Source organism: Chenopodium album, chromosome 26 (assembly GCF_948465745.1).
Source record: "Chenopodium album chromosome 26, dcCheAlbu1.1, whole genome shotgun sequence".
In the NCBI taxonomy this organism is placed as follows: Eukaryota; Viridiplantae; Streptophyta; class Magnoliopsida; order Caryophyllales; family Amaranthaceae; genus Chenopodium; species Chenopodium album.
In genome coordinates, this window is record NC_137859.1 from 14,279,591 (window position 1) to 14,299,776 (window position 20,186).

Consider the following 20,186-nt stretch of genomic DNA (forward strand, 5'->3'; position numbering starts at 1 on the left):
ATCCAAATAAAACACAAGGGTACTTCCGTCATTTCCAGCATCCACATTATTTAATTTTATAATTTCTCGTCAATCAAAAAATATAAAATAATATAATAATATTTAATATATTAGCGAAGATCCAACTTTGCAATCTAGAAAGACGCCATTTTTTTTCAGACGACCCAAACAAAGTGAAACACAGTTGCTATTTATTATTTAAAAAAATTTATAAATATTTAAAATTATTAATATTATTACAGAGGAGAGAGAAAATTCAGAAAAAATTTGAGGAGAGAGAAAAAAAAAAGCTTGGAGCTCGAGGTAGAAGGCGTTAATGGCGGCGACGGAGGAGCAAAAATCAGGTATGCGCAAGCACAGCGAAGAGAGCGTGAAGTTGTTCGTAGGTCAAGTACCAAAGCATATGACTGAACCTCAACTTCTTGCTTTGTTCAATGAGTTTGCACTCGTTGACGAGGTCAACATTATCAAAGACAAAGCTACTAAAGCTTCTAGAGGTTTTATTTTTATGCTTTAATATGTTGTGGTTTTAATTTTTGAATTTTTTGGTGATTTGATCGAGGAATTTGAGCAATGCGAGTTGATTTTGGTTGATCTGAGTTTAGATTTGAGTGTTTTTGTGTTTAATTTAGTGTTTTTGTGTTTAAATTTAGTGTTTTTGTGTTGATTTTAGTGTTTTTTTCTGGTTTTGTAGGGTGTTGTTTTGTGATTTGTCCGTCAAGAGAAGAAGCTGATAAAGCGGTTAATGGTTGTCATAATAAGAAGACGCTTCCTGGAGTAAGTTTCCAGTTGATCTTTTTGATTTTTGGTTTGTTTTTGTATGTGATCTAGTTTGATTTCTGGTATTTTGTTGAGTTTTGTTGATTTTTTTTATTTTTTATTTTTTATTTTTTCCTGTTAGTTGACTTTGGGTACATTGTGCTAATTTTGAAGCAATGTGTTTGGATTTTGATTGATTGATGTGTGCATGTTCGAACCCGTGTCAGTCGTGTAGAACTGTTGATGTTTTTGTTGTTCACAATGTAGTGTGTGTTGGTTTGGGAGGTGAGAAAGGTTGCTTATTTTAGCTGGATTTGTGGGCGTTACATTGGTTTCAACTGCATAATTGATGGGTTTGGTTTGATTATGAATGGGTATCAAGAAGTGTGATTGCGATCGAGTGATTTTTGGTCTTTTCTTGGTTTTTTAATAGTGAAGCTTTGAAGAGATCTGATTTGGATGCTCACTGTCAAGTGAACAGCTTTTGAACTTGAAGATGGTTTTCTACTGAATACAAAGTTGATAGTGAATGAGCTTCTTACTTCATCTTCACGTGCCTTTATTGTAGTTTGGTATTAGGGGAATGCAGAATAGATGAGCTCTTAACAGTTTTTAGGGATAAAATAGTCACAAGAGTCAAGTGATATTCAACTTTTAGTCAGAAAATGTTAAGAATAGAATAGGTTGGAAAGCTTAATTATATTATTGACACGGTAAAACAATATATAACGTTACAAGAAAAGTGGACCTTGTATAATCTCTTTGATAAGCTACAAGCTTTACATGAAGTAAAAAGTTAAGCATTAATGATTACCAAAGACTGTATCAAAGATTTACAAAATTGTATGTGATATGATAGTAAACAACAAGATATGAAATCTCTAATAAGATGTGAGGGGTTTTACTTTTTTGGTCAAAGTGTCAAACAGTGGGTGGAGGTCCAGGAGGTGGTTAATAGTGGCAAATATGGCATGGAGTTGGCAGAGGAGTTGTCGAGAGACAGCTTTAATTATGAAATAAGGTGGTTTAGAGAGGAAGACAAAGAGAGAGGATGTTGTTGGCAACCATTCTACTAAGAGGAGGGTGTTTGGAGTTTGGACCCATTGCGATTGATATTGCCAATAAAAATGTAGGTATTGAAGACTGTTCATTATGATGGGGGTTAGTCTACTTTATGACAAATCAGTAAATTCTTCTAGAAAAATTGTCTTTTGGAAAGATTACTTATCAGCTTATAGGCTATACCTTACTTTATCTCGATGGAACTTGTGCAGGAGAGGGATAAGATTCAAGTTGTGAGATACTTGTTGTATCCTGCTCCCTTCTTTTGTGCTTTCTGGAAAAATGAGACAACCTCTTTTTTTTTTTTTTTTTTTTTTTTTTTTGTCATTTCAAGTAAGATACAGGTTGCTGTTTCATGATTGTGTTTTAAAAGCTAGCGAGTGTGTGTTGTAACTTGTAAGAGTAAGGTTTCTTCTATTTTTTTGATGGGAGAGAGAGAGAAAGGAAGGAGGTGAAGCACTACAAATGATTGTCTGAGTTGTTTAGTTACAAGTCCCACACAGAGCAAGCCTGGTAAAAATGTTGGGTTTGGATCACGGTTCAAGTGTCGGTGAAACAATGTAGACAAAGCAAGACCTGTTGCCAGTCAGGGGTGTGAAGAGGAAGTCACAGGCTTTTATGGAGGGAAAAGATTCGGTAGTTGTAAATTCATGAAACCCTGTGCATAGATGTTATTGTTTGTGATGTTACGTTGCGAATTCATGAATCCTAAAGAATTGTTATTTGGAAGAAAATATTGGTTTCCTATTATCTTATGTAAACTTCTTAATCCTCATAATGTTCTAGATCTACTGCACCAAAAAAAAAAAAAAATGTCTTAGATCTATGACAGAATTTATAAAATAATTTACCTTGGAGGAAATTCAGGATTCTAGCATCTATATGATTCAGGAGCTTTGTTCATTGATTACTCTAAACAAAACACGATGGAAGATTATTAACACCCTTAGGAATCTAGATTAGAGCTCTTTTCATTATAAGCAAGTTTTGAGCAAGTTTTGAGCAAGTGTTACTAATATTCATTGAAGGAATAGTGACATTGGTGGTTTTTTCCTTTTATAGTTAAAAGAATGATTTTCAAGGTAAAAATGTCGTATTTGGTTGTCTTTGATTTTTGCACCTTGATTTCTTCAGATTATTTTGTTTGTTGTTTGTGTGTTCGCTTCTGCTGTGCCTAGTCTAGGTAGAAGCTTCTATGTGTCTCGTCATAAACATATGGCAACATTACACTCATCGACACAAACTTTGGGGTTTTTGCATTTGTTGACAACAACTTATACCACTTGTTAGATTGACACCAACTTGTTAAAAAAAGAAATAATATTAATGTTAAATCGTTAATGATATTGTAGTGGTCCTAATTGTTAGATAGTTAATTTTTTACCTTATTAAATAATTTTAAGCATTTATAAATGAATTAAGTAGTATGAAAATAGTAAATTATTTGTAGTTACTCTCTCCTCTTTCTTCAATCATCTTGTCAGTTTACTCCTTTTTTTTTTTCCCCCTAAATTTGTTTGTTAGTGGAACTCTGTTTACTCTTCATCATCTTCTCTCACAAATGAATACTACTTGGAAGTGGAGGTTTATCAATCATTTATTGAAAAATAAAAACAAAGATTTGAAAACTGGAGATATTAAAACTTAAACAAAATTATGGGAGTTTCAATTTTCGTATGAAAGTTATCATGGTAAAATTTTGGAAGGGTAACAAAAATCATTGATGCCAAATTTATCTTCTAGAAATTGTCTCCTTTTCAAAATTGCAAAAACTTGGTCTACTAGCACAACTATTAACCATTAATACCAAATTTTTAAGAAAAGATGATGTAGGGGAAAGTGAGTAAAAATGAGTGAAATAGAAGAAAAAAACTGAGAAATAGAGGAGATAGAAAGGATTGAGGTTCTTTACCATATACGTAATACTTCTATTAATTAGGGTTTTTATACAAAAATGTAAATTAACTCATGAAAATAAATTGTTGATTTCATAAATCATTTTATAAATGCTTAAAATGATTTATATAAAGTAAAGTTTAATCATTTAGCAAGTGGATCCACTTAGATATCATTAATGTTATTTTTGTACTTTTTGGAACAATTTGGTGTCAATCTAACCAGAGTTACAAGTTGGTGTCAATTAATGCAAAATCCCCCAAAGTTTGTGTCAATGAGTAAAATTTTGCCTAAACATATATGCTATTTCTGTTCCAATAGAGGGTGAAAAACTATGGTACCTTGATATCTTATGTTTAACAATTGAGCTTTTTAAGGATCATCTGTGTAAACCACGGACTATTTGATGAGAGTGCAATTCCATAACTCTTTTATTTGACTAAATAGCAACATAACACTTCACTAATGTTTCTTGGCAATTGAGACTGTTGGAATTTATTTTGCTATTGAAATTTCTCAGTCATGTATTTTTTTACTCGGTCTTTTAAAATTTTTACGAATTGCTAAAAATGAGTCTTCGGATATAATTTTGTTGCATCTTTCTTACTAGCTAGCATTAAAATATGGATCTCATTAGAAATCCAAATGAAAAGCCTTTATGACTAGAATGTAATGTTACCGAAATTCATGATGATGTCATTTGCATGCTTTTCTTCCGAAGGTTGCATCAAATTTGGTTTGGTTTAAAGTGCTGAATGTGTATGAAAGAATCTAGATTCTAGAGGGATGTGTAGAATGTCATATTGATGTATTCATTTTGTTCTTTGTCTTCTTTCAAAATGAGTTATGCATGTACTCTGTGTATATGTGTTATAACTACGTGATAATGTCAATATGTGCATCTCTTGCTCTTATTTCCTATAAAACTTGAGATGATTTGTGTTGCTTTAATCTACGGTTTTCAGATCTAACATTTTGGTTCTTGTTTTCAGGCATCTAGTCCGTTGCAAGTGAAATATGCAGATGGTGAACTGGAGAGACTAGGTGTTATTATATTCTTGTACCGAGTTTTCTTATGATGACAAATGTTTTGCTTTGCAAGACTCTAATGTTCATTTTTCTTTATTGCCTCAAACTTGATTCCTTGTTGACATTTTCTCCCAAACCTTTTCTTTTATCAGAGCATAAACTTTTTGTTGGCATGCTTCCGAAGAATGTTTCAGAAGCCGAGGTTTCTACTTTATTTTCTCAATACGGGACGATCAAAGAATTGCAAATTTTAAGGGGATCTCAACAAACAAGCAAAGGTTTCTATACTTTTTTACCTGTTTTTTTACATATATATTCACACACATAATGATTGCATTCCCTTAAGTCTATCAATATCTTATAACGTTTTTCGTGCAAAAACTAGTTGTTAGGTCGTACATAATTCAACTATAAGGACATTAAAATAGTTATGTCATTTGTGGTAGGTTGTGCATTTCTGAAGTATGAGACTAAGGAGCAGGCTCTTGCAGCCATGGATGCTATAAATGGGAAGTATAAAATGGAGGTTTGTCTTTTTCTGAAACTTATATTATTATCATGTGTTTTATACCCGATAAATTGGTTTCCTAGAGAAACTGTACTTGCAATTATATACAAAAAAAATTTCTTTCCACGTTATTGTTGTTACATTCTTCTTGTGAAATAAATTCCTAATTGGCAACTTCATCTCAAATTTAACTTTTGTGTCACAATGCATTGTCGTTTTTTTATTCAAATGATTAATGTTTTTTTTGTTCAGATTTACTACTAGATCTATAACGTGTGAGTAAAATTTTAAAAATACTGATTCAAAATTTAGATCACACTCGCTTGATTTTTTTAATTTATTTTTTTATGTGCCCCATTTTCAAATTTAAAAATCCCCACTCACATCATATATTTATTTTTCTCTCTTCCTTTTAACCCCATTATCATTTTATAAAATTTCTCCTCACATTATACCTAATTGTCTCGTGAAGAATGCTTCCTCCCTTGACACTAATCAAATGAATTTGCTAGCACACCACCTTAGCACTAAAACTTAAGTGTCGCTGACAATTGAGCACACAAGCTAACTCTCATGCTAGTGTGCTCGAACATTCATTTAGCACCCTCGTGCCTAGTTTTCCTCACACTCTAAGCATTTGAAGGAAGAAATTGAGTTGCAAGAGATCATAAGTGCTTAAGAATGCTTCCACCTATTTATAGTACTCCTCCTATTTACAAGGAGTATCTAGAAAATTCCTAACCTCCTCAAATGAAGGGTTCTAGACTACAACTATCTACAGAGTTCCCACCTCCAAAGGAACATACATAGAAGAAGGTTTCTACATCCTTCCTACCTAGAATGCTAAGGAGAAGCCTAGAAGATTTTAGAATATTACATTACTTATGTACATACATAGAAGAACCTAGAAGACTTCTATTATGTACAAGACCTACCTTGATTATTCTAGAGTCATCAACACTGGAATAGTCTTCAAAAGAACCTCATAGATAAGTCCAGAATCTTCTAAAAGCTTCCTGCGTTTTCCAAACTACATGGTGCCAAAATTTTTACATAAGGACCTCATCTCGAAAAACTGACACTTCTATTATCTTCCTTGGCCCAAAATACGTTGGCCCCAAATTTGGGCCTATTTGGACTTTGTTTATGCCCCAAATGGCCCATTATTGTGCTACTGTGAATTTGGTGTTCACTAATATTTTAAGGCTATAAGCTATAGCTAGATAAAGCTCTATAAGGGGAAGTGTGCCCTGCCGCAAGCCTCCTACCCATGGTTATCTTGTTGCCTAGTGACTCAAATGACACCCATGGTTGGTGTGGGACATGATCCGTGACATAGTGGTTACCCATTTATATTTATCTGTTTTACCTGTTCAAATTTTTTTTCTCGACCATACACTTATGTTTTACTTTACTCTTTTGCCTAAAACTCTAGGCACGCTATAGTGAGAATTAAAAAGAAAAGAGGGAGTATGAATAATATTTCGAACATATAATTTAAGATTTAGAACATGTGATTAAAAATTAAGAATACCTGATTTAAAATTTAGAACAAATAATTTAAGAATATGAGTAAAAATATATAACACTTGATTTAATGTACTACCTCCGGTTCTATTACTCGCAACAAAGGGGTATTATTTGTGAGACATAAAATATTCGTTGTTGCGAGTAATAAGAACCGGGGGTAGTACTTCCTCCGTTCTTTTGTTATTGCACCATAAGAGTTTGGCACAATTTTTTTGGTAGTGGAAAATAGGATGAGAGAGAAAGGTAGAAATACAAAGTTGCCCATGTAATTGTATACACAAAATAAAAAGTAAGTGTTGAAAAGTAAGGGTATATTAGGTATTTATAGAGTGAACACAAATTTTTCTTTTCCTAAAATGGATATAGTGCAATATTTGTGAAACTTCCTTAAAAGGTAAGTGGTGCTATATTAAAATAACGGAATATATATATACGCAATATATAATATTTTTTTTTATTTTTTTTTACAAGTACAACACCACCATATAAATCCACCTTTTGTATGTAAAGAGGAGAAAGGACACTTAAATGAGCAAAATGGATGATTCAGTAAATAAATAGTGAACGGTTAGATAAATGAAGAAAATAAATGTAATTACAAGTGTAAACTAGATACTTTAAACATCAGGTCAATGTGCTGTCCAAGCATTTATAGGAAGAAAGACCTGTTTTTTACTATCATCTTTTTGAAACCTAACCTGCCAGTTTTTTTTTTTTTTTTTTTTTTTTTTTTTTTTTGGAGCTGTATATTCTTTGAACTCTAATTGTTCATGTCATGCCTTAATCTTCTTTGGCCCTCTTCTTCTATTAATCCACTATGAGGATATCTCACATTGTCTTACTTAGACATTTGGACACCTTCTGTTATACATAGCCATCCAAGTTTTATTTTTATTTTTCCTTTCCCTTTCATCAATATAAGCTATCTCTACCGATTTCTTTTCGCTTCATTTTTTGATGTTACTCTTTTTGTATGGTTTGGATTGTTTACTCATCCACTGAAGTATCTTCATTGTGGCTGAAATCCACCATTAGCTTTTGGATGTGGGTGTTTTCAATTGGAAAAAGAGTAGTCATAGGCTTATAGTGGCCAGATTACTATTGGTTGAGTTTACCCCAAAATTTATAGGATCTTTAAGAGTCTCTATGTATGTGATAAAAATTCCCTAAGCCTCAAAGCACTTCCAGTCCTCCACAGCATGTCTCTATCAGCTCAGTCAAACAATGCCATATGTATATCCATTGATCTATCACTACAATATTCTATCAGGAATACCTGGTGTTGCTTACAATGCAGATCGGCTCAGCATGAAAGAGCCTGGTGGGCTGAGATATGAGTAGCACTTTTCATCATCTTTTCAACATTTTTTCACATTATTTCATGTAGTTAAGTAACTCTATAGAGCCTATACCCTATGGTTGCTGCTATTATAACTGTTCCCCTTTATCTTGTATATAGATAGTTAGGTAATATCATGCTGACCTGCTGAGATTGGCATAAACGGCATCTACCCAGATTATAGTTTATCATTAAGTGTTTGGTTGAGCATAAGATGTCTTATTCACCTAGGCACCTCCAGACTTCGATGGGTATTTAGTCAGACCCTAGCGCCTTCCACTCCACCTGGCATAAACTTTCTTGTAATGTGCTGTCCAAATCTGTAGACTCTTGATGCGTTATAGATATAAGTTATCCTCTTGTTTAGCGTTTTTCCAGTAGGAAATGTTATTTAAGGATAAAAGCACAAGAGAAAGCGTGGAATCATAAGCTGAGTAAAAACAAGGATAGTGGAGGAGTTTCTAATTGCTGTCATAAGAGGATTGTTGAGAAGTCATTTCTTGTCTTAGCTTGATTGAGATACATCCATCAATCACAAGCGAACCATGCCCCTGTGCATTGTTGTGCACATGTGCGTCTTGTGCCTGAGTAACGGCACTCCACCACATGAATAGTTAGATGTCCTTATTGACATGGTGAAAATGACCTAATACAAATCCTAACTATATCTGAAATTGCATGACTATTTTAATCCAAGCCAAAATTGACCCAGGTGACCCAAAAATTTATGACTAGTATTGATTTTTTATAAATGACAAGCTATTTTTTAATAACCCAAACCCAACCAACTAGAATTAAACCAAATAACTCTCCATCAAATACCCATTTTGACACCTCTATCTGTATTACATTGTCGATCTTTTGTTCTTATCTGTATTGATCTTTTGCTGTAATAGTCGAGCTTTGGCTTTTTCGATATTTGCAAATGTGAAATTGACTTTAATATTAATAGATAGATATTAAACGTGGGCCTAGGCCACACCCGCAAACCAAGAGAGAGAGTTCACTTCACAAGTCCAAGGAGGTTCCATCCCAAAACCATATGGCAATAGGAGAAGTAGCCCCTTAGCCTTATAAAGTGATTAATTCTCTCTTCTTCAACCAATGTGGGACACTTACATGTGGTGACACTTTAGAGGTTTATTCTTCAACAATAGAAGATAGGTGTCATTTGAATTTTGTTCTGTTAATTATCGATAAGCAACAATGCCATTGTGAGTGGGTATTTTGATTTGCTCTTTATATTGGCGTACTCTGCGCAAATTCCTTTTACTTTGCACTAGAGTTTACTTTCTTGCATTAATATTTGAAAGGTGTTGGAAAGCAACCCAAGTACTAGCCACATTTCAGGAGTCCATTATGTGGGTGCTTGCACAGCGAAATCATTTAGATGTAGCTAAAAATGCTACACAGAAGTGGTCAAGTAAATTCAGTAAGATCGTTGGAGTGTATGACATGAAGATTGAAAACTCCTAACATAATTAGGAGTGCCTTTTTGTATAGTAGTGAATCAGGAAGTTCAGTTTAATTACGTTATGTTATGCTTAAGAGTTTTAGTAGGAAGAATTTACTTAATTTCCAAATTTATACTTTCCTCATTACTTTGGAAGTGTTATGGTAGTTTACATCTTTTAGTTGGATTATAAGATTTTTTAAGTTTCAAAAATAGAGTACGGAGTTTTCTAGGAGAAAAGCGCATTGTAGATCTTATTTTCAGTGTATTAATTTGAGAAGAGCCGGGTATTTTTGTATGTTCTCTATATTAATTTGTTGAGAAGTTTTTGGCAATGACTCACTTCGAAAACAGTTTTGAGATATGAAGTCATCATTTGGATCTGTCTTTTTTTCCTCTGAACTCAACTTTCTGGTTGTCATTATTTCATCTGAGGGTAACTGTGTTTTTTTTTTTTTTTCAGGGCTCAAATGTTCCCTTAGTTGTCAAATGGGCTGATACTGAGAAAGAAAGGCAAGCTCGAAGGACTCAGAAGGCCCAGTCAAGAGTGTCAAATGTGGCAAATATCGATCCATCACAACACTCTTCTTTATTTGGAGCCATGCCAATGGGTTATGGTCCCCCATATAATGGATATGGTTATCAGGTTTGTTGTCTGGCCAAGTTTATTATATAGTCCCCTCCCACTCTAAATTTTGTTTGTGGAGTCAACATATTTTGTTATATTTCTCATATTCAGTTGAAGCATCATTGTAATTCTTCTGTTGCTAGTTTTATTTTGATGCTTACTCACATTAATGCTTTTGTCTGTACGTTGTCTGTCCATGATTTTAGGCTCCTGGTGGGTACGGACTTATGCCATATCGCTTGCCCCCAATGCAAAATCAATTCCACAACATGGTTCCTCCGGTAAATCAAGGAAATGCTTTACGTGGTGTAAGACCTGATCTTTCTCCCGGGGTAGCACCAAGAAGTTACGTTGGGTCTGGTTATCCTGCACTTCCGAATCTTCAGTATCCTGTGGCATATCCTGGAGGGATGGTGAATCACAGACCTGTTAACAATTCTCCTGGATCCATGCCATCTAGTGTTGCAAACAGTCCCTCGGGAACGTCTCCTGGTGCAGGTTCAAGTTCTGGAAGTCAGGTTGAAGGTTGTTACAGCTTCTCCTTCACTTTTGTTTTCATAATTCCCTGTTGCAAACCTTTTATGATTTTATGAATTGCTTTAAAATCAAGTTCATGATTTACAAGAATTTTTGTATACCAATTTATCGTACTAAAATTTAAGGTGAAATCAGATTCAGCATAGATTTTTGAAACAAAAGAAGAAATGAATTTAATATTACACTAGATTCTGAGACTACCATTGTTATTTCTTATATTCGGATAATCTTACTTTAACACTGTTATTAATAATCTTTTCTGTGTTGTATATTTACTTTTGATTAACTATTTTCATTTTTCCATAAATAGGACCACCTGGTGCTAATTTGTTTATATACCACATTCCTCAAGAATTTGGTGATCAAGAATTGGCAAATGCTTTTCAGCCATTTGGAAGGGTCTTGAGTGCTAAGGTTTTTGTTGATAAAGCTACTGGCCTCAGCAAATGTTTTGGTACGGTGTCTCTTTTTTTAACTTATGCAACCAACATAGTCAGAATGCTTGGATCTTATTATTTGTTTTCTACAGGGTTCGTCAGTTATGACTCACAAGCAGCTGCACAATCTGCAATTAGTATGATGAATGGCTTTCAGTTAGGTGGTAAGAAGTTGAAGGTTCAGCTAAAACGAGATAACAAACAGAACAATCAATATTAAATTGGTGGTATATCACGCATTCGAGAATTGTCGTCCACGAAGTCTCCATTCAGGCAAAAGATGTGGGTGGTATGGAGAAATGTGGTTCCAACTTGCACTACTCCACCCTAATTGAAAGTCCACATTGGGGATGTAAATCTCAGAACGTTGTAGCTGTTGGTGCCAAGACGACCAATTTAATTGTACTTTATGTATCATGAAATTCATTTGGATGTTTGATTCTTAATTTATTGATTCTTCCTTGAACAACTCCTGCAGCTATGACTCTGTATATGTCTGCAAAAGGGAAAAAAGAAAAAAGAAAAAGGGTCATTTCTTCATTATTTTTTCCCCTGGTCTCAAGAATGTTTACTGATTTTTATCTGCCCCCACCCCTTCCCATCCCCAAGAAGTAAATTTCTTTACATTACTGGTTGGTTTTGCTTGGTCAGTGTTTCTTCAAGCTTTTTATGTGTCTCTCCTGTTGGATGTTGGGGTGCTTGTCCGTCCAAATTTTCCATACAAGTTGGATCACATATTTTTATCTGCATGGGCTATCCACAGCTCCAAGCTAGGCGCATGAAGGCATGTTTTAATCCTTCCAGCCCTACAAATTCAGGTAACATCTTTAACAAGTATTCTCATGTAACAACTGCTCTCAGCTGCTCAATCCCTGTAATTATGTTGATTATTTGATGGTGACTATCTAGGCCTATGTTTGCTATTTGCTTTGAGATTAATTATTCTGGAGATATGCGATGAAGAGAAAACAGTACATTTCAGGTACATCTGATTAAAATTATGTCTTCGTGTTTTCTTACAGATGTGATATGAGCATATCAGAAATCTCAGCATAAGTGTTTGATTAAGGTTCAAACTGCACGTGATAGAACTTTCTGTGAGTATTTCTAGCTTTGTGAACAGAATTCTCTGCATCTAGACATGAGTTGGTGGATCTTTGATAACTTTGCTAAAATTCTAGCCTAAGGTAAAAGTAATTACATGATTAGATTCGAGAAAAATGTTAATCTGTGGGAGGGGGAGGGGGAGGGGGGTAATTCTATATGTCTAATCTTCAGATTCAGATTAAAAAAAAATGTGTATAATATTTTAATAATACATTTTTTTTTTTTTTAATATAACTATTTTTATGTCCACAATTTAAAAAAAAATAAGAAAGTTTTTCTTAGTTGAAGATTAGACATTTAGCTTTTTGGTTTGTGAAACCCCTAATTTCATTTTCTTTACATACCATGGGACAGAGCCAATTATCTGGTTTAGCACGTCAGTTTCTTCAACAACTATGAATTGACATGCAATTGATAGGATAGCACTGTGCAACATTTCGTTTTCTTTTGTTGATTACTAAACTTTCTAACAATGTTGACATAATTTTATCAAAAAGAAAAACAATGTTGACATTAAGGAACCACAACTTATAGGGTAGTTTGAAAGCTATATTGTTTTGAACCACTTCACACCAGATGATATTTTAAGTGGTCAATTTTCAAGTACGATTATTGATCCTTTGAACACCCCGATGATGGATGTAATAGGCTATAATCAGTTTGTCCTGTGGGTTATTATGTCGTCATGTGAATATCAACTCAAGTCAGTTTATCCTTTTCTAGACTGTTATCAGCATAACCTAGTATTCAATATTGACATGGTAAATTTCTACATAAGTTAAATTTGCTTAATTAAATGTGACAGGCGATCCATTAATGACTGTAAACACTGCATGATTCATCTATGGTAAGACACTTGAGCTTCGTTCTTGTAGCACATCGGCTGTATGCTGTTAACAGTATATTCACACACGGTTGCTGTCTACCATATATGTTAATCCGAAAGTGTATCAGGGTTATCTTGTCGACAGAGTTTATACTCTATTCATGGTATCTATGAATTGTGCAGGCGTGTTACCGGGAAAATTTCCTGTAAATTTCACCTTTGAAAATTGAAATTCTCCATTTGATATCATAACTTTATCCACTAGTTGAGCTACTACAGCACTCCATACCTCTGGGATGAAAGTCCAACAGCTGGAGTCCGAATGTTTCGCAGTGGAAAATACAATGATTTGAAAGACACTAATAATTAAACAGGATTAGCAATAAATGCGGGATAAGCATATATTAAACAACCACCTAATATTTGGATTGATTATGTCTCAAGTAACTAAATGCCCTACAAGACACGAGTTAGTTTACTTATGGTAGTTATATTCCAAAGTGCTCTATAATACCATGATTTTGCCACCTTTTCTTTCTAGATTTCGTTGGTCGTCTTTTCCCACAACTTATACTCGTACTTTGTTTATTTTTTCTGCTTATCCAATGTCGTTTGGTTTACGTCAATATCAACGGTCTTTTCATGTGATAAAACTTGGGTAATATCATTAATTTGACTTCATTGAAATACACAATACAAAACTGCGGCGTATAACAAGTCATTTTGAGTTTATCAAATTGATGTTGATATTATGATATATACTTCCTCTATTCTTTACAAGGTAATATATTTTTCCTCGGTATTTTATTACTTGTTTTATATTTTCATATTAAGAGTTTTAGGAGAAATAGTGGAAAGTACTTGTAATAAATATGATGAAAGTGAGGATGGTTGAATAATAAAAAATAAAAATAAAAAAACTTTAGAAAAAAAAAGGTAAGGAAAATTTGCAAATTACAGCCATTTAAAACTTGTATTTTGCAAATTACAGCCCATTTAAAAAATAAATTTCAAATTTGCAGCCCAAAAGTTGTTACAAATTGTAAATTGCAGACTAATTTAATTTTTTCATTGGTTTGCACGTCAAAAAGTGTCCGTGTAAGGTTTTAGTGGTCATTTTAATTCTTACGGATCCAAGTTTAGCTCGGAATTGGCAAAAAAATAACTTAAGTGCCTCGATTTGTAGGCATTAATTTTTCCTAGTAAATGTGAGGCACTTACGCTAAATTTTTTGACAATTTCGAGCTCAATTTGAGTTCTTAAGGGCTAAAATAGCCTCTAAAATCTTAATCGAACATTTTTTGACAAGCAAACCGATGAAAAAATTGAATTGGGTTGCAATTTATAATAACTTTTGGGCTGTAATTTGCAAAAATATTTTTAAATGGCTGCAATTTACAAAATACAAGTTTTAAATGGCTGAAATTTGCAAATTTTTCTAAAAGTGAGAATAAGTGAAAAGGAGATATATTATATTTTCTTTTTAGGAGTCAAAGTTTATCAACCTTGACCATGGATTTCTATTAATACTACCTCCGTTACATGTTATTTGCTACGATTTGACATAAAGTAGAGAGGGAAAATGTCTAATTATTATTGCAAATAATTTGTAACAGAGGTAGTATATATAAAAAAAAATCGATATTTGGGATCTTGTTATATTAGGGCCTGTTCTCATACTATTATTTTCAGTTCAGTTTAGCTCCTAATTTCCTTCTCTCATAAAATATTCATTTCAGTTCAGTTTAGTTCAGCTCAGCTCTATTAAGTTCACTTCAGCTCAGTCAATGAGAACAGACCCTTAGCTTGACCATATTTGCCACAATAAAACTACTACCTCCGTTACAAGTTATGTGCTACGATTAGACATTTTCCCTCTCTGCTTTATGTCAAGTCGTTGCACATAACCTGTAACGGAGGTAGTATTTTACAATTTGTATTTATATGAAATATATTGATAGTTAAACATGTATTTTGTGACCGTCGAAAAGCCAATACTGCAATAAATTAGGGACAGAAGTGAGTATTGATTCCTCTAAAAAGGAGTGGATGTAAGGTTGTAAAAAGTTTATAATTTATTGAGGCTTAGTAGATGTAAGACCAAGTAAAAAAATTTAATTTGAGTGTTCAGTATTAAGTATACAACTTATTGAAAGAGCATTTTGAGCTCAAAAGCTCAAATAATGAGCCTTTTAAAATTGGTTTATTGAATATTTAACTTTTAGCTATTACATATTTCTTCCGTTTTTTTTTACTTGTAACACTTCCCTAAAAAGGAAATGTCATAATACTTGCAACACACTATAAAAGGAAAGTTGCTTTAGGGAAAAAACTATACTATTTCCCTTATTTAAAGCACATGACCTACTAAATTACACTCCTAACAACCACTCATCCCATTTTAAAGTGTATTATATTATGTGAACCCCACATTTCTTAAATACCGTGAAAAAGTGTGTGTTGCATCTAAAAGAAAACGGAGGAAGTACAATATAAGTGTTACTCTCTCCGTTTAAAAATACTTGCTCCATTTCTCCATGCGCGGAATTTTAGGAGAAATTAGAGAAAGTTACAAAATATGGAGGTAGTGGGGTAGTTGTGAAAATAAAAAATTATAAAAAGCAAAAGTAGTAGAAGAATAGGAGGAGAGAGAGTATTATGTTGGGTCCACTAAGTGTGAAAAATGAATTAAATATTGTAAAGGCTTTCCAAAAAAAGAAATGGAGCAAGTATTTAAAAACAGCCGGAAAAGGAAAGTGGAGTAAGTATTTAAAAACGAAGGGAGTAATAATTAAAAGTTTTCTACCAACTACTTTTGTACAATTAGCTAATAGTCTAATACTAATCAAATCAGTTAATACAATTAAATTTATCAATTAACTACCAACTAATACTATGGCCATTATGACTTATGGTGGGTAAGAAACGTAAGGTAGTAAAAACAGATTGCTAGGAACGAAGTAAAGTCATGCTAAATTGCTAATCACATGTGCCTCACAAAATCATACGTTGTATAACTAGTTATCTCTTCCAAAGTATGACTGAGGTTTATATTTACATGTTTCATGAATATCATTTTGTATAATGAATTTTAAAATCAACTTTCCCCTGTTTTCAATAATTTAAATAAATTTTAACTATTATTTTTAAATTTATTATTCTGTAAGGATCTTGCTAACGGATATTTTCGGAGCGTTAAATAACCCTTTAAAATAGTTTTTAAAATGGTAATAATTTGGGAATGTATGTCAAAATCACGCAATAATTGATGTAACTAATGTTTTTTTCAAGTTAATATTTCTATATTTAACTATCTTATCCAACACCTCCATGACATTCGTTAGCCTCTGTCTTCCGTATAATATGGTTTCCCGTACATATGCAAATTCACTGATATGGGTCTGTTCTGTTCACCTTATTTGCACTTATTTCAGGTGTAATAAGTTCAGATAAGTTCAGTTAAGTTCAGATCAGGTCTAATAAGTTTTAATAAGGGTTAACCAAGTACAAATTACATCTAAAATAAATTTTAACAAGGTCTAATAAGTTCAGATAAGTTCAGGCAAGTTAAGATCAGTGAAAATCAGATAAATATAACATACTAGTAATTAAAAGTATCAAGTGACGTACTCTGTAACTCTGTAAGTCCGTATAATGTTAGGCAGCTTCTACATATTAATAGCTTCCACGTTTCAAATATGTGACGGCCATCTTCCACTTGTTTTGTTCAAGTCAAAACACCGCACGCGGCATGCTTATGAAGAATAGTAATGGTAATGCATCTACGCTCCGACTTATACTTACTGTTGGACCGTACTTATTCAACACAAATTTAGTTCAATTTATTTGGATCCAAATAATCTTCAGCCGTATTCAAGTCAAAGTAACTTTGAGAGTCAAGATCGTAAATGGGTTTGAATGGTTTGGACCTAGCCAGGCTATCTCAAAGGCCCAAGACTTAACAGCATGGATATGATTAGCAATAGGGGTTGATTTCTTATTAAACACCCATTCATTCCTCCTAAGCCAGAGTCTCCAAGAAATTAATGCAAAGGTTTGGTTCCAAGGAAGCTGAAAAAGGGGATGGGGAGTGGTGACATCCAAATTTGCACAAATCCAGTCATAACCAGTGGAGTGCTGACCTATGGAAGGGGGGGAGACAAGATTCCACATTTCCTGAGCTCTGCTACAATCTCTAAGAACATGGATAATAGTCTCAGGGTTACCAGGACAGAAGCTGCATGATCCAGAGGTTATAATGTGCCTAGTATGGAGGTGGTCTGCAGTGGGTAACCTATTCCATAAGCCTAACCAGAGGAAGAATTTGACAGGAGGGGGAATGGCCAAGGGCCAAACTTTAGACAGATCATCCTTATGAGGATGAGGGTGGTTATTTTGCTGAAGCCAAAGGTGAAGATAGGCAGTCTTTGCATCAAAATAATCACCCTTGCCTAAGGCAGAGAAGATCTGATCCTCCCCAAAACAGGGGGAATCATACTTTGGATATGAGAGATGACATGAGGAGGAAGGAAATGCTTTAGAGGGGAGGGGTTGAACTGCCCCTCAGACAGGATGTGGTCAACAGTGAGAGAGTCAGCATGCTCACTAAGAGGCCCCTGGACTAGGCTCCTTAGTTTCCCAAGCCCTGTCCAATTGTCATTCCAAAGGGAACAGATATTGCCTTTGCCAATTGCCCATTGAGAGAAAGAAGTTAAGAGCTCCCACCCCTTCCCTATGTCTTGCCAAATATGGGAGCCATTGCTAAATTTGGTTGGTGTAGACCTATGGCAATATTTCTCTTTGATTAAGGTTGCAGCCAGGTTATTTGAATTTTGAATTTTCCATCCCAACTTAGCCATGAGGACAGTATTCTGGGTGTGAGTCAGCCTAAAACCTAGCCCCCCCCCCCCCCCCCCAAATCTTTAGGACAGCAAATTTTTGACCAGGCAAGCATAGGGGTTTTCCTCTTTTCAGAGGTAGTACCCCAGAAAAATCTGCTACAAATCTGGTCAATGGCAGAAGCAATTTTCTTGGGGAGCATAATGGTCTGCATAGTATAGGCAGGAATTGCAGCTAGGGAAGACTTGATTAGCACAGCTCTACCAGCCTTGGAAAGATTTTTTGCTTTCCAAGCATTTAGTTTGGAGTTCAACTTTTTGGTGATATGGCTAAGCTGGGAAGGAGATGGTCTCTTATCAGTGAGAGGAAAACCCAGGTAAATGCCAAGATCATCACTAGCAGCAATGGAGAGAGTGGAGGTGAACAGGTCTTTGATAAAAGGAGAGGCATTTTTAGAAAAATACAACTTACTCTTAGCATTGTTCATGCACTGACCAGACACATCCCAAAATTTAGAAAGGGTCACTAGTAGAAAAAACAAAATGGCAAGCGGTTCAAACCCCCCAATGGCAAGCGGTTTTGAACCGCTCCCTCTTGGGGGGCTTGCCATTGTCCATTTAAATGGCAAGCGGTTCTGAACCGCTTGCCATTTGAAGAGAAAGGGCAGCGGTTTCGGCGCCAAACCGCTGCCCATTAGGGCTTAAAAAATAAAAAAATAATTTTTTTTTTTTAGTTTTTTTCACTTAAATTGACACACAATCAAAATATATGTAAAAAAAATTAATATTTTCATTAATGAATTGTTGTAATATTACATTTTCGTCCAAAAAAAAATAATACAAAGTAATACAAGCCACCACAATCAACCACCACGCACTGCCACCAACGCCACCACAATCGACGCCACCAGCCCACCACCGCCACCACAATCGACGCCCCCTGTATCTGAAACAATTAAAGAAAAAAGCTCAAAAAATTTACTCATGCAAAGAGAACATAAAAATTGAAATTAAAACCCACAAAACCCACTAATACCACCACCAAACCCAATAAACTCTGTAATTAACTATTTAATATCAACTACATTGAACAAATCTAGAAAAATTAAACCAATACCTAGAAAAATCAATGGAATAATACAAGTAATTAAAATCAGAATTTTGAAAAAAAAAAAAAAAGAAACTAACTCTAAATTCTTACCTAAATTAAATTAGATCTGAAATTACACAACCTCATGAGTGTCGGTGTTGGTATTGCTCAGATTTGGTCGGATTTTTGCTCGAATTTGGTCGGATTTTCGCTCGAATTTGGTCGGTTTTGCTCGAAGTTGTGCTCAGTTTTTGCTCGACTTTGCTCGGAATTGTGGGTTCGAAAAATCTGGGGTTTTTTATGAGTTTTTTTGCTTGAAAATCTGGTGCTGCTTGAGATGAGAGGAGAGAAGGAACGAGATCAGATGGAGAGAGGAGAGGAGAGAGAAGGAGAGGATAATGGAGAGAGGAAATCAGATGGAGGAGAATGGAGGAGGAGATGAGAGGAGAGGAGAGGAGAGAGAAAACGTGGGGAATGAGGTGAGGGAGGAGATAGAAGGACGTGAGAAAATGAGGTGAGGAGATGAGAGAGAAGGAGGCCGCGTGAGAAATAGGGTTTTTTAGCGAATGGCAAGCGGTTTATGGTTTGAACCGCTTGCCATTTACATTTTGGTAAGCGGTTTATGGTTTGAACCGCTTGCCATTTACATTTTGGTAAGCGGTTCACCCAAAACCGCTTGCCATTTGTTTATATCAGTTTTTTTTTTTTTTTTATTTTGGGTGTTTTTGGAAGCGGAATTCAATAACCGCTTGCCATTTGGGGCTTCCCATTTAGTTTATTCTACTAGTGGGTAGATTGCATACTAGCAAGGGTACCAGGAGAAGCCTCTCCAAACAGCAACAAATCATCAGCAAACATGAGATGAGAGACAGGGGTATTATGTTTTCTAAATCTAAAAGGGATCCAAGTTCCCTCATGGCAAGCTGACTCTATAAGAAAGGAGAGGTAGTTCATGCAGATAATAAAGATGTAGGGGGATAGGGGGTCCCCCTGCCTAATGCCTCTAGAAGCAGAGAAGTCAGAAGAATTGACACCATTAACCTTGACATGGAAGCTAGGGTTTGAAATGCAATGCATGATCAGCTGAATAGAATCCCTATCAAATCCAGTCCTAGAGAGACAGAAGTGAATAAAATCCCATTCAAGT

At 34.6% G+C, this 20,186-nt stretch overlaps 2 protein-coding genes across 2 annotated transcripts; one reads left to right on the plus strand and one right to left on the minus strand.

Annotated features, from left to right (window-relative positions):
* The first annotated feature begins 145 nt into the window (after window positions 1-145).
* LOC145617273 (RNA-binding protein BRN1-like) lies at window positions 146-11,721 on the plus strand. Its single transcript, XM_081671971.1, has 9 exons — window positions 146-497; window positions 695-777; window positions 4,710-4,761; window positions 4,899-5,024; window positions 5,193-5,272; window positions 10,040-10,222; window positions 10,411-10,729; window positions 11,052-11,195; window positions 11,271-11,721. Exons 1-9 carry the CDS (start codon window positions 317-319, stop codon window positions 11,396-11,398), a joined length of 1,296 nt encoding a protein of 431 aa, XP_081528097.1. The 5' UTR covers window positions 146-316; the 3' UTR covers window positions 11,399-11,721.
* A 5,263-nt stretch (window positions 11,722-16,984) lies between these two features.
* On the minus strand, window positions 16,985-18,437 carry LOC145616866 (uncharacterized). The gene is made up of 3 exons (XM_081671584.1): window positions 18,095-18,437; window positions 17,629-17,756; window positions 16,985-17,509 (listed from the first exon to the last, which is right to left on the minus strand). The coding sequence occupies exons 1-3, from the start codon at window positions 18,435-18,437 to the stop codon at window positions 16,985-16,987; spliced, it is 996 nt and encodes a 331-aa protein (XP_081527710.1).
* Between the last annotated feature and the right edge of the window lie 1,749 nt (window positions 18,438-20,186).

Bases quoted from the DNA above. Each gene is read 5' to 3' on its own strand.
- LOC145617273 (XM_081671971.1), top strand. From the start codon at position 317: ATGGCGGCGACGGAGGAGCAAAAATCAGGTATGCGCAAGCACAGCGAA. The intron at 5,025-5,192 runs GTTTCTATACTT...CATTTGTGGTAG, and splicing joins ATCTCAACAAACAAGCAAAG to GTTGTGCATTTCTGAAGTAT. The intron at 10,223-10,410 runs GTTTGTTGTCTG...CCATGATTTTAG, and splicing joins ATAATGGATATGGTTATCAG to GCTCCTGGTGGGTACGGACT.
- LOC145616866 (XM_081671584.1), bottom strand. From the start codon at position 18,437: ATGAACAATGCTAAGAGTAAGTTGTATTTTTCTAAAAATGCCTCTCCT. The intron at 17,757-18,094 runs GTACTACCTCTG...ACAATTGGACAG, and splicing joins TTGTAGCAGATTTTTCTGGG to GGCTTGGGAAACTAAGGAGC. The intron at 17,510-17,628 runs GTCATCTCTCAT...CTTTGGCTTCAG, and splicing joins AGCATTTCCTTCCTCCTCAT to CAAAATAACCACCCTCATCC.